Source organism: Labeo rohita, chromosome 12 (assembly GCF_022985175.1).
Source record: "Labeo rohita strain BAU-BD-2019 chromosome 12, IGBB_LRoh.1.0, whole genome shotgun sequence".
Classification (NCBI taxonomy): Eukaryota; Metazoa; Chordata; class Actinopteri; order Cypriniformes; family Cyprinidae; genus Labeo; species Labeo rohita.
The window spans coordinates 1574592-1590000 of NC_066880.1; the positions used below are offsets into that span (position 1 = coordinate 1574592).

General features: G+C 24.8%; 1 protein-coding gene across 10 annotated transcripts in view; it reads left to right on the forward strand.

Moving 5' to 3' along the window:
• LOC127173793 (calcium-activated potassium channel subunit alpha-1-like) overlaps nucleotides 1-15409 on the forward strand; it is a 110855-nt gene that overhangs the window by 35154 nt on the left and 60292 nt on the right. For all 10 annotated transcript variants that reach the window (XM_051123753.1, XM_051123755.1, XM_051123754.1 and 7 more), the window contains exon 3: nucleotides 14132-14193. In XM_051123753.1, coding sequence (XP_050979710.1) covers nucleotides 14132-14193 — 62 coding nt within the window. The remainder of the gene's footprint in view (nucleotides 1-14131; nucleotides 14194-15409) is intronic.

The following is a 15409-nucleotide window of genomic DNA, read 5'->3' on the forward strand; positions in this document are numbered from 1 at the left end:
GTGTACTCTTATAATCTTTGTTTTATTTAAAGCTATGAAAAAGCTTTTACAGTTTACAACATTTGTTTACATTTATTGGTGAAACTTTTCAGAATTTTATTATTTTGCATGGAATAATATTGACTGTCTGTGTGTGTCCTATAATGTGTAGTTTATGTTTACTTAAAGAAATGTATCTAAAGTGATTAATGATAAATATACATTAAAAAATATTTTAAAATATTTAAGTTTTAAAAATAAGGCTGTATTCATTTTGGATTATTATTATTATTATTATTATTATTATTATTCATAGTAACACTAAAATAAAGTTGTATTAATATTGGTTGATAATTAAATAATAATAATAATAATAACAATAATAATAATAATAATAATAATAATAATAATAAATTGACAAATATTAATACAACCTCATTTTAAAGTGTTTTATTATTATGATTAATAATAACAACAATAATAAATTAACTAATATGAATACAGCCTTATTTTAAAGTGTTAGTATTATTAATGATACTAATACTAATAATAATAATAAATTGACAAGCATTAATACAACCTTATTGTAATGTGTTAGTATTAATAATAATAATAATAATAATAATAATAAATTAACAAATATGAATACAGCTTTATTTTAAAGTGTTTTATTATTATTATTATTATTATTAAATTAATATTAATACAACCTTATTTTAAAGGGTTAATAATAATAATAACAATAATAATAATTAATACAACCTTATTTTAAAGTGTTGATAATAACAATCACAACAATAATAATAAATGAACTAATATGAATACAACCTTATTTTAAAGTGTTTAATAATAATAATAATAATAATAATAATAATAATAATAAATTAACACATTAATATAACCTTATTTTAAAGTGTTACTAATAATAATAATAATAATAATAACAATAATAATAATAAATTAATATTTATACAACCTTATTTTAAAGTGTTGTTGTTATTATTGTTATTGTTATTATTATTATTAATAATAATAACAACTTCTACAATAAATTATATATATTGTATACAATGTATATTATTTATTTTGCAAGAAAGTAATATTTCAGTCTTTTATCAATTTCTGAGTGAAAACAATGAGTTTCAAAAACTCCTGCTTTAATATTTTAATTTGTACATAGTTTAGATGTGCATTGATATTGTACATGACATCGTCTTTACCAGCTGAATTCACTCACTGTCTCAGAGATGGTGATAAATGCCATGTACAGATTCATCATTATGCATGTTATTATTATTTATTATGCAGATTCTGCATTTGTTCTCTTTAATTCTGTGTCTGCTGAGGAGCACAGAAGGGAATGCTGGGAATCGTGGCCCCGCTGAAGTGTTTTTGACAGCTGGTGTTTCGGCCCGTGAGCGGAACATGTTTAAAATCAGCGCTGGGCTTTAGACGAGTGCAACCGACCTGAATCTGACAGCGGCGAGCGGTCGTTCGGTCTGGACGGTCAAAGCGCTGCTCCCCACCCACCCGTGATTTATCCGCCTCACCTGTCAGAGTCACGTCACGCAAACACCCGCGGGAAAACATGTCGCAATGCAAAACATGGTCCTAAAAATAGATGCAAATATGTGAAATAATTATATATTATGCAATATATAGTTTCTAATTTCTTAATAATAATAATTAAAAAAATAAACAAGATGAATAAACCCTATTTTAAAGTGCTGCTGTTGTTGTTATTATTACTATTATTATTATTATTATTATTATATATTTAGTAATAATTAAAGCAATATTTTAAAATAAGGTTGTATTAATCTTGATTCTTTTAATTTTTCGTAATATTTGTTAATTTCTTCATATACTAATACATTTCTAACAATAAAACAAATATGAAATCTATAATTATGATTCAACATTACCATTAATTTAATTTAATTTAATTTAATTTAATTTTTAAAAAAGTTCCTAAAAATAAAGTGGGTTTCATTTACTTTATACAAAATATAAATTCTTATTTCTTAATAATAATAATAATAATAATAATAATAATAATAGTAATAAAACTATTAGTAACAACAACAACAACAACAACAACAATAATAATAATAATAATAATAATAATAATAGTAATAATAGTAATAATAATAATAATAATAATAGTAATAATAATAAAAACAATAATAAAACTATTAGTAACAACAACAACAACAACAACAACAATAATAATAATGATAATAATAATAATAATAATAATAATAAATGAAACGAATAATAAAGCTAGTAGTAGTAGTAGTAGTAATAATAAAATAAGGTTGTGTTATTCTTAATTCATTTTAAGTTTCATTTAGAATTTAATTTCTACATACACATTTCTGAGAATAAAAAAATGAAACCTGTATTTATGAATTAACATTAGCCTAATAATGCTGTGAAAAAAATTCATGATATCTAAAATGCATTAATAAATGTTGAATTATAGCTAGCATTTACTGCACCTATTTAGTGTTGCAGTTCCGTTTAGATCATTAAAACAGCATCCGGAAAGTTATGCTGCCATGCAAAAAAAGGTGTAGTTTTTTTATCTTTATGCAAAGTGTGATTACTCATTTATTTTTTTATTTTTTTATTTAAAAACAGCAACTTCTAGGTCATTAGTTTGATTCTTAGGGAATGCATGAACGGATCAAATGTTCATCTTGAATGTAATGCAAGTCATTGCTTTGGATGAAAGCATGGGCAAAAAGAATAAATGTAAAATGTAATGCAAATGAAATGTGACCCAGACAGGTTTTTTCGTCAGGTTGACCTAGTCAGAAACACACAGATGAGAAAGAGATGCAGGTTGTTCCAGTTTTGTCTCTGCCGGGACAAACTCACTGTCCTGTTTTGTGAGCGCAGACACACACACACGCTGTACTGTAAGTGTTCTTCAGTCTCCTCCACAGGTCAGAGATCTATATTGGACAGACTCTGATCCAGATTCATTAATGATAGCAGGTATTTCTAGAACCACAGTCTACAGAGCTGTTAGTGCTGATGGATCTGTCTAGTCATTCATAGAAATTAATACTTTTATTCATCAAGGACACATTCAGTTGTTCAAAAGTGACAGTAAAGACATTTATAGTGTTACAACAGAAAAAAATAAAATGTATGATGGTTTGCACAAAGTATATGGGGAGACAGAACTGTTTTCAACACTGATGATAATCAGAAATGTTTGTTGAGCAGCAAATCACATATCAGAATGATTTCTGAAGGATCATGTGACACTGAAGACTGGAGTAATGATGCTGAAAATTCAACTTTGATCACATGAATAAATTACAGTGTAACAGATATTCACATAGAAAACCGCTCTTTTAATTAGTGATAATATTTCACATTTTTTATGTTTTTACTGTATTTTTAATCAAATAAATGCAGCCTTGGTGAGCAGAAGAGACTTTTTTCAAAACATTAAAACTTTGACTTTGAATTTGGCTGTTTTGAGTGATTGCTTTATTTTTCTATTTTTTTTTATAATTGTATTTTTTATTATTAAGTAAAATTCACATCAGGTCTATTTTATTTTTATCTAATTTGCTGCTGATTTGAATTGTTAGCTAAGTAAATGTATGTTTTACTAGGTGACAAATTTCAATTATTTTAATTAGTAATAATATTTCACATTTTGTCTGTTTTGAATGTATTTTTAATCAAATAAATGCGGCACTGGTGAGCACAAGAGATCTTTTTTAAAACTTTGACTTTGAAATTGGCTGTTTCAAGTATTTATTTTATTTTTATGTATTTTTTTAATTTTATTTTTCATTATTAAGTAAAATTCACATCATGTTTATTTTATTTTATTTTATTTATTTTATGTAAAATTCACTGCTGATTTGAATTTGAGTGATTGTTTTATTTTTATATATTTTTTATAATTGTATTTTTTATTAAGTAAAATTCACATCAGGTTTATTTTATTTTTTATTGTTTTATTTTATTTGATTAATATTTCAGATTTTTTTCTCTTTTTTTACTGTATTTTTAATCAAATAAATGCAGCCTTGGTGAGCAAAAAAGGTCTTTTTTAAAAACATTAAAACTTTGACTTTGAAATTGGCTTTTTCGAGTATTTATTTTATTTTTATTATTAATTGAAATTCACATCAGGTATTCATTTTATTTTATTTTACTTTATTAGACATTTTATTTATTATTTATTTAAGATTTTTTTTCTTTTTTTACTGTATTTTTAATCAAATAAATGCAGCCTTGGTGAGCAAAAGAGACTTCCGATTTTATTTCATTTTATTTTATTTTATTTTATGTTAAATTCACATCTGATTTGAGTTGTTAGCTACGTAAATGTATGTTCTACTAAGGTGACAGATTTCATCATGAAGGTGCAAATGAAGTCGTGTTTACACGGCTAGTTAAAGTGAGTGAGTTAGAGGGTTAGAAAGGTTATCAGAACCTGCCAGGGAACAAAGCGAGAGCAAGAGATGAAATAATCTGCTCTCGTTGAGGAGATGAGACTGAAAATCCTCTTTGTCCTCTTCCACATGCTCAGAGTTTCTAGCGGAACAGGCGCCTCCATTCCAAACGCTTGTTATGAAATTCCTCTTATTTGAGTCTCGTACACAAAATATCATCAGAGCGTTACATCACAGCACTGGATTACACTCAGATTCTGCCGCCGCTGCGCGGGGAGTTGCAGCATGAGTTTAGACACAAATGAATATTCTGCCATTTTCAATTGTTCAGACCCTTGAGTTTGTGTCTTTTATGCATCAGGACCGATTGTGGCAAGTTTGAACATGCAGATGAGCAAATGTAGTTTACTAGTTTCGTCTTAAAAGACCAAAATATTAATGATAACATCAAAAAATGGATTAGTCAGTCAGTATTAGCTTTTTGGTTTTTGGATACTTGTTTGATTTATTATGTTTTACACTGCTCTGGTAATGCAAATGTGCAGGTAGCTGTTCATTCATTAATTCATTTTTTTTTTTTTTTAGTTTTAATTTATTTTATTTATACAATTTATTTTATATTTTTTATTTATTTATTTAATTAATTTTAAATATATTATATTTTAAGTTTTTTATATTTTATTTTATATTATATTTTATATATTTTATTTTTATTTTATTTTATTTTTTAATGTATTTTACTTAATTTTAATTTATACAGTTTATTTTATTTTACATTTATTTGTTTAATTTTTATTTTTGTTTATTTTATTACTTTATTTTAGCTTAGTTTATTAGTTGATTTTAATGTGTTATTTGTATTATTACTGTTTTGGCAGATATTTCTTTTTATTTTATTTTACATTATATTACTTATTTATGTATTTATTTATTTATTTTATTCAGTTTTGCATTGAATTACAGTTTGCTGTTTACATGTTCATAAATCACACAGAACAGAATGAATATCAAATAATGTCAAATTATGTGGATGCATTAAATTGACATTAAAAATTTTATTCATGTCATTTATCATAAATACAACAAAATTAATTCATAAACTCAGTATTCAGCATTCTGTTTGCTTAATCAGGATTCACAAAACTGTATGAATTATACTTAATATTAAGTAATTTAATAATCATCATTTTATTTATTTTTTAAAATATTTTTTGTATTTTAGCATTTTAGTTATGAATTCAGTGTTAAGTTAGCTTAAACAAAAAATGTAATAAACGTAAATAAAATATTTTTATTTTTTTATATATTTTATTTATATTTCATATTTTTATAATTTAGTTATGAATTCAGTATTCTATTAGCCTAAACAGGCTTTACAAAACATTAAGAATTATACTTGACATTTAATAATTTAGTAATTAATATTTTGTGTCAATTTTTAAATATTTTAATTTTTAAATATTTAAATATTTTTCAAATTTTGAATAAAAAATATATTTTTAAATTTTTTTATAGATTTTCTTTTACAATATATTTTTATATTTTATATATTTAGTATTTATATATTTTAGTTCTTAATTAAGTATTATATAAGCCTAAACACGATTCACAAAAAATGATGAATTATACTTGACATTTAAAGTATGTAAATAAAATATTTTTTATGATTTTTTTGAAAATATATTTTGTATTTTATATTTTAGTTAGGTACACAGGCTTCACAAAAATATTATTATGCTTGACATTTAATAATTTATTATTAATATTTTGAATCAAATTTTGAATCAAATGTATATTTTATTTTTTATAGATTTTTTAAAAATATATTTTTATATTTATTTATGAATTCAGTACTCTGTTAGCCTAAACAGGTTTTACAAAAATGTAACGAATTGTACATATGCATGTAGCTACGTTCTAGAGACTGTCTATCCATTCGTATTATACATATCAGTGTTTGTTCAATCTCTTATGCATGTTTATATTTGCTAGAACTATATGATTACCTACGAGCACTAATGAGATCACACTGTTAGTTCTCACAGCTTTTGACCGTCATTTATAATTGATGAAGTAACGGTGACTAACACTCTCCATCCTTCACAAAGCACTTGAACAGAAGATCTGTGACATTTCCCTCTCTTTACTACAGCCACTCATTTACAGAGCGCTGTGAGGATGATGAGGACGAAGAGCGCTTTCAATAATTCACTAGCTGCTGTAAATACTCTCTCTCTCTCTCTCTCTCTCTCTCTCTCTCTCTGTCGTGTTTGTTGACAGATGAAGGAAGTTCAGGCTCCTGCCGTCTCTCTGTATCTGCCGTATTCAAGCCATTAAATGCAGTGACATTTCTGACAGAATCGAGCGTCAGACGTCTGATCCATAACGAGCTCAACCTTTATTAGCCTTTACAGCTCTTCTATATCCTGTCTGCTCCACTTTACAGATTCTTTGGCCGAGAGCCGCTCAACTGAATGACAAACTGACTAAAGTAACTGAAGTTTAATCATTTAGTAATTAACATGTAGTCAAATTTTGAATAAAATATGTATATATATTTTAAATATATTGAGCATTTATATATTTTAGTTCTTAATTAAGTATTGTATTAGCCTAAACAGGCTTCACAAAAAATTATGAATTATACTTGACATTTAATAATTTAGTCAGTTAGTATTTTGAGTCAAATTTTAAATAAAATATTTTTTATGAATTTTTTTTTTAAATATTTTGTATTTTATATTTTAGTTAAAAATATATATTTTATTCCGAAATTTGATTTTTATATATATATATATATATATATATATATAATATATTTGTATTATTTAATTATGAATTCAGTATTCTGTTAGCCTAAACAGGCTTTTGTTTAGTGGTGGCCTTTAAGGGTTTAAAAAACAAACAAAAAAAAAATCAATCAATTTATTTGATATCAGTTTTTTTTTTTTATCTGAACCCAAATATTAATGTAAATATTTAAAATTATATATATATTTTTATGTTTAATAATTGAAATGTATTCATTTGAATTGGATTTTTAAAATATATTTTTTGGTTTCACTTTAAATTTAGCTTTTTTGTCATTTTGTTGTGTTTTTGCCATTATTATTATTAATTATGATTGAGTTTTTATGATTGATTTAATATTAGTTTTCACAGTCTGTTTAATCTTAATCTGAGCATGAATATTAATATGTTAATATTTAATAAATATATTTCTTAATATTTTATAATTAATATTTAATCATTTTAATACTTAATGTTTTGAACTGAATGATAATTTTCACTTTAATTTTAGTGTTTTATTATTTTTCTGTTCTTTTGTCATTTTTATTTAAATTTTTTTTTAAGGTTTTATGATTTGTTTTCAGTTTTCACAATCTGTTTAATCCGAGTCTGAGCGTGAATATTAATGTTAATATTTAATGAATAATTGTAATAATTGTTTTTAATATTTAATAATTGATATTTACACATTTTTATAATTCACAATTTTTGTTGGACCTAATATTTTAATTTCTGTTTTTAATTTAATTTTAGTAATTTTTTTTGTTTGTTTCTTTATTAATTTTAATAGTTTTTTATTTTAATTATTGCAGTATTTCAACTTAAACTATGTCAAAATGATTAAATATTGCCTTTAAATAAAATAACAAGAAAATATATATTAATAAATATTTAATTATGGCAATAAAATATTATTTGTTTTCTATTTAATTTGAACCTTTTTTCATAGTTTTGTTTTTGTCATTTATATTTTTTAGTATTTTACAATTAATATTTAATAATTTTAATGTTTTAAATTGGATTTTAAAAATATTTTTTGTGTTTTTTTTTTTTGTTGTTGTTTTGTTTTTTTGTCATATTTATTTAGGCATTTATTTATTTATTTAATTTTTAAACAATATGGGTTTTATAGATTTTGAGGTTTTATGATTGATTTGATATTGTTTACAGTCTGTTTAATCTGAATCTGAGCCTAAATGTTAGTTTTAATATTTAATAAGTGTAATAATTGTTTGAAACATTTAATCATTAATATTTATCATTTTAATAATTAATATTTTAATTGGATATTTCACATCTCCAGCTGCTCTTTATTTACAGTATGGGATGAAAAAATTGCACTCATCTGAGTGTAAAATGATGTCACTATTATTTTTTGTTCTCTTCCTTATAAAAGAAAAATGTTGGAAGTTGTGTTGGAAGTTCACTGTATGTTGTCAACTGTAAGTAGTGCACTTGAATGGTAATCCAAGAGCTTAAAAGAGTATTTTTAAAAATGCAGAAAGAGAATCATGTCAAGATGACAGAAATGGTGCAGATCTCAGATGGTTTGTTGGTCGGATAAAGATGAAATGTTGTGATGCCGTGAGTGACAGTCCCTCAAAACAACACACACACACACACACACACACACACACACACACACGTGCGTCTCCTGCCCTTGTTTCCTCTCTGAAGGACGCACACACACACACACACACACACCGGCAGTGAAAGCTTGAATCTTATTTCTGCATGTGACGTTCATTCTCCTGTGTGTTTTTTTTTATTTTTTATTTATTTGTTTGTTTATTTTTATCTGTGACGTTGATTCTTTCTTTTTCTGCAGCACTGACTGAGGTGCATTCAAAACTGATACAAGTCTTTCCTGTTCTACAGCGCTGATTGAGCTCTTAAACTATATAGTAAACTACATAACAATTACATCATTAATTACATTAATAATTATATAATTTAATTTTAATTTTACATGATTTATAATGCGTAAATTATATTCATGTAATTTAATGAATTATAATATGCATAATTATATTACTATTAATGTTAATTATAAATGAAGTATAAATTGTTCTATAGCACTGATATATATATATATATATATATAAAATTTTATTAATTATATTATTTATTTATGTATTATTACTATTAATTATAAGTGAGATAAATCTGTTCTATAGCACTGATTGAGCTCTTAAACTATATATTAAATTACATAATATCATTTTTTAAATAATTCATAATATTTATATTTATATATATATATATATATATAAAATTACATAATATACTATTTTTAAATAATTCATAATATGAAAGGTTTATATATATATTATAAATTTTGCAAAAATTTATAATGCATAAATTATATTTATTATTTATATTTATATACTTTTTATGAATTATTTTATTTATTTAGTATTATTACTATTAGTTATAAGTGAGGTAAATCTGCTCTATAGCACTGATTGAGCTCTTAAACCATATATTAAATTACATAATATATTTTTTCAAATAATTCATAACATAAAAATTATTTATACGTATGTGTGTTTGAAATAATTTCTAATGCATAATATATATATATATATATATATATATATATATACAATTCTATTAATTCTATTATGTATAATTAATATTACTATTAATATTAATTATAAATGAGGTATAATTATGTAATATACTATTTAAAAAAAATCACATTATAGAATTGAAAATAATTTATCATGCATAAATTATATTTATATGTATGCAGTTTTATTAATTTTATGATTTATCATTAATATTACTATTAATATTAATTAAGTAAATTTTAATTAGTTAAATAAATTAAGTATAAATCTGTTCTATAGCACTGATTGAGCTCTTAAACTATATATTAAATTATATAATGGTGTTATACTATTAATAATAATATTACTAGCATTACTTTTAATAATTATTAGATTTAAATAAATATTGTTTAACAAATATTGATAACTACGTGTATGTTTGTGTATACAAGTATTGAAACTAGTGAGCTGATTTAATGATCACACTGGTATCAGTTTGGTGTGTTATTGCGATGATATAAGACTGATGTGACTTAAGCCTGTGTTTCTCTCATATGTTATTCAGTTTACTGTATATGATGGGGTCTGACAGCAGGAATGACCCTTGTACAGTCTAGAGTCGGTTTTCTAAAGCGCTGCTGCAGTGGGTTAATGAAATGCGTGTTGACCTCTGACCCCTGCAGCTGTAGTAAATGCTCTGAACGGCTCCTCTCCTCTTCCACTGTCAGTCAGTCAGTCAGCGATTAGAAATCACACTGAGTTTCACTTTCAGATGGCAGATTAGATCTCATGTTAGACACACAACTCACTCCTGCATTATACATCACATCAGCCCATGCAAATCCTCAATTATTCACATGCACTTAAATCAGATTTTGTACCTTATTGGGGCAACCGGGGCTAGTTGTCACAGTCAAGTCAGTGTATGTATAGACAAGTTATCGAACATTTCCGTTGTTATTAAAAACAAAAAATCCCACTAAAACTCTAATAATAGTAACAACAATAATAAAAAACAATATCAAAAAATAAAATCCCTACATCCCATTTTGTTTATTTATTTATTTATTTATTTAAACTCTAGTAAATTTAATTATTATATATATGTTATTTAGATTATTATATAAATTAGTTTATCATTTATATTACTATTAATATGTCTAATTTATAATATGCTATTAATATTAATAGTACCATAACTAATATTACTTTTAATATTAATGCATTAAAGTGTAATTATTTCATAGATAATTAATATTTAATTTTAAAATTTAAATTTCCATTTCCACAAGGGAGCTAAAAGCTAAAACCATAAAAAATTGTTACTTCAAGTAGGATATAAATTTATATGAATTTTCTTTATATATATATATATATATATATATATATATATATATATATATATGTATGTATATGTACATAATGTACAAATTAATTTATGAATTCATTTGTACATTTGAATTTATGTACATTTATTTTTTATTTTATTTCTTGTTTTTATTTAGTTTAACATGATGTACTAAAGTAATTCAAACTAAGTTGCTACAACTTAACTAGTATTAAAATATTATATATTAGGAAAATATATTAATAATTAATTTTGAAAATATTAAATCAAGAAATCTTGCTTTTATTTTATTTTATTTTATTTTATTTTATTTTATTTTATTTTATTTTATTTGTACCTCTGGCCCTCCAACAAAATGTAAACTTTGCAAACTTTGTAGTTATTATTTTATTTTATTTTATTTTATTATTTTTTTGTTATTGGTGCCTCCGGCCTTCCAACAAAATGCAAACTTTGCAAATTTTTCAAACTTTGTAATAATTTTATTTATTTATTTTTTTTATTTTATTTTATTTGTGCCTCCGGCCCTCTAACAAAACGTCAACTTTGCAGACTTTTCAGTTTTCTTGTCTTTTCTTTTCTTTTCTTTTCTTTTCTTTTCTTTTCTTTTCTTTTCTTTAATCTAAATATATATATATGATTTATATTATACTTACTTTAATATATACTTTAAATATAACTACATTTACTAATAATATTAATTTATTAAAGTGTAATTATTTAATACATCATTATTACAATAAAAGTTTAATGATATTGACAATTAAAAACTAAGGCAAAATATGAATAAAAATGATAATATCTAAACGGTACTGAAGGCACCGGGCTGCGCTCACGTCAAGTTTGTGTGGATCAGTGGATGAAGCTGTTGTGACTGAACTCCCACTGAACCTGTTTTTGTTGTTTTGTTTGTGAGCATCAGCTGCTCCCTCTGCTGGTCACACGGGCCAAAGTGCCGCCCATTACCATGGAAACAGATGTGTCAAAAAAGCATGAGCGCGCATGAATCAGACTCAGGACCGGCCGAGCGTCTCGGCGTCTGCGTTCGGCCTCCTAAAATCAGCCGTTTGACGGACTGTTTTGACTCGGACTCGGCGTGTTGGAGTGGCCATTAAAAATACATGCAGGTGTTTTCTCAGTTTGAGTGATTCAATGGTTTACAGACAATAGCATTTCCCCTCATGGAAAATAATCTAGCTGCTCATTCAAAATGCATGAGAGACTCACAGCGAGAGGAAGAGTAGGTCAGCCGCGCTTCCTCCGCATCCACACACCTGTTTGCTCACCATCGCCTTACTGCGACCTGCTCGTTCATGGCTTTGATTCTTCAGAGATAATTCAGTCAGAAATGAAATTATTATCTGTCATTATTTGTTCAGCTGCATGTGAGTCCAAACCTGAATGACTTTCTGCATACAGATCTGAGATCTGCAAAATCAAGCAGCTTTTGCTTTTTCACAGCTTCTTTTCATTACTTGTTAATATCAGTATAAAGAATAATGAGAATTAAATAACAAGCCCGTTATATAAAACATATTTTATTTTATAATTATAATTATATGTCATTTTCATTTAATCATAACTTGATATAATAAAATTATTAAAACTAAAATATACTGATTTTAAAAAACACAACTGAATTACTAAATCTTTATACAAAATTAAAATGGGATTTAAAAAAATAGTAAATAAAAACTAATTCAAAACATTAATTTCAGTATTTATTCAAAATTTATTTATCTTTGTTTTAAATTTTTTTAAGACTAAAATATAATACTATTTAAAAACATTACAAATGTACTAAATTACCAAATATATTAAAAACACAAATGACTAAATATTTAACTAAAATTAAAATGTGAATTACAAGATATAAATTTCAATATTAATTTCAAATTTCAAATTATAATTGAAATCAAAATATAATTATAATTACTTTTTAATATAATACTTTTCAATTTTAAAGAATAATGAGACTAAAATAATGAGTAATAAAACAATTATTAAACATATTATAATATATATTATAAATTTTATATATATAATTATAATTAGATATGCACTAATATTTACAAAAAATGTTTGGGTCGGTATGATTTTAAAAATGTATTTTCTGCTCATCAAGGCATTTATTTGATCAAACATACAGTAAAAATTGTGAAATTTTATTAGAATTTAAAATAGCTGTTTTCTATGTGAATATATATTAAAATGTAATTTATTTCTATGATCAAAGCTGAATTTTCAGCATCATTTCTCCAGTCACATAATCCTTCAGAAATAATTCTAATATGCTGATTTGCTGCTCAACAAACATTTCTGATAATTATCAGTGTTAAAAACAGTTGTGTTGCCATATATTTTTGTAGAAGCTGTGATGCATTTTTTTTCAGGATTCACAGATGAATAGAAAGTTCAAAAGAACAGCATTTATTTGAAATAGAAATCTTTCATAACATTATAAATGTCCTTACTGTCACTGTTTGAGCAATCTAATACGTCCTTAATGAATAAAAGTATTAATTTCTTTTAAAAAAAAGTTTAAATAGCACAACAATTTTTTTTTTTTTAACTCAGGATACTTAGAAAGTTTCTCACACAAAGCTATCAGACTTTTTATGTCTCTTTAGGGATGGGCACAGCGTGAACATTCAACTAAACGTCTCTTTTTGTGTTCCACGAAACAAAGCAAGACAGATTTGGAGGGACATGAGTGAACCGTCTGAACTGTTTCTTTAAAGCTGGATGTGAGATCTAAGAGTGGTGTTTTTTTTTGTCCTCAGTGGCTTGATGTTTACACGGCGCCCAATTCCTGCCCAAATCTCATCAGGATCTTTCGATTAAAATGGGTTTCTGCCAGCAGGACGTACTGACTAATGAGAACCAAGTCCCAGTTCAGCTGGAATCACACAAACACAGTCTGAGCATTTGAAGAAGTGTTTGCTCATATAAATAGTGCAAATCGACAGTGGGTCACAGATGATGCACAGAGTTTTGTGTAAACTAACAGTGTTTTATTGTCTTGTGTGTTTCAGGTGGTGCTTGTCTTCGCTCTGAGCATCGGAGCACTTGTGATTTACTTCATCGACTCCTCGAAGTGAGTATATGTCTCATTTTATGGCTGTGCATTTACATGCAGGGTTCAAAAATAACCATCAGCTTACAAAGGCAAACAATAAAAAACGCAAAAAATAAAATGGCTCGGTAGGTGACTATACTCCGTGCTTTAAAGGTGAAGGTCTGTTCACATCAAGCATGAATTTTCATTGCAAACAATTTCTTGCGTGAGTAAATTGTTTTCATTTAACTTGCATATTCTGGTCTGGTGAATGAATGAAAATGAATGAATCTTTTGACAGTGATTTGTTTTGAATTTACTGTGAATAAGCCATTGAATTTTTTAACACTGAAAAATGTTAAAAGATTTTCTTTTCTTTTAAAGTTAAATTAAAGTTTTGTGCATTCATATGCAAGTGCTTTTGTAATAAATTTGATTTGTAATAAACAGGCTTATTATAGTTGAATAAAAATAAATTAAATGAATCAGAATAACCGAAAGAAAATAAAATGAAAAAAAAAAACATTACATTTTCATTTAGCGTAAATTTGATGTACTAAATATTACTAATTAGTTAAAGCATATAGACATATTTAAAAACAACAAAAATGGTACAAACAGCTAAATTACTAAAGCTTTAAAATTACAATAAGATAGAAAGTAGAAAAAATTAAAATAAAAATTAATTGAAAATTTTAATAAAACTATAAAACCAATGATATCAAAACACTCAGTGATACCTAAGCCCTGGCATTAAATCATAAAATATATTTAATTAAAAAAATTCTAAGATGGATGGATGGATGGATGGATGGATAAATAAATAAATAAATAAATAAATAGACACATTTTATATGTTGCACTAGTTGTGTTAAAATTGTAATAAATTATTGAATTGTTAACAGGCTTATTATTGTTGAATAAAAATAAATTAAATAAAAATAAATAAATAAAATCAAAATAACCGAAATTAAAATGTAAAAAAACAATTTTTTCTAAGTTTAAAAAATATTAAACTTATTTCAGCATTTCTCATTTTCATTTAGCTTAACTTTGATGTATAAAAATACATAAAACTTAAAGTCAAATGATAATAATTATAAAGTATACAGACCTATTTAAAGAAAACGAAAATGGCAAAAACAGCTAAATTACTAAAACTTTAAATAAAACTACAGTGAGATGGAAAGTAGAAAAAATAAAAATAAAAATTAATTGAAATATTAATAAAAACTATAATGATATCAAAACACTC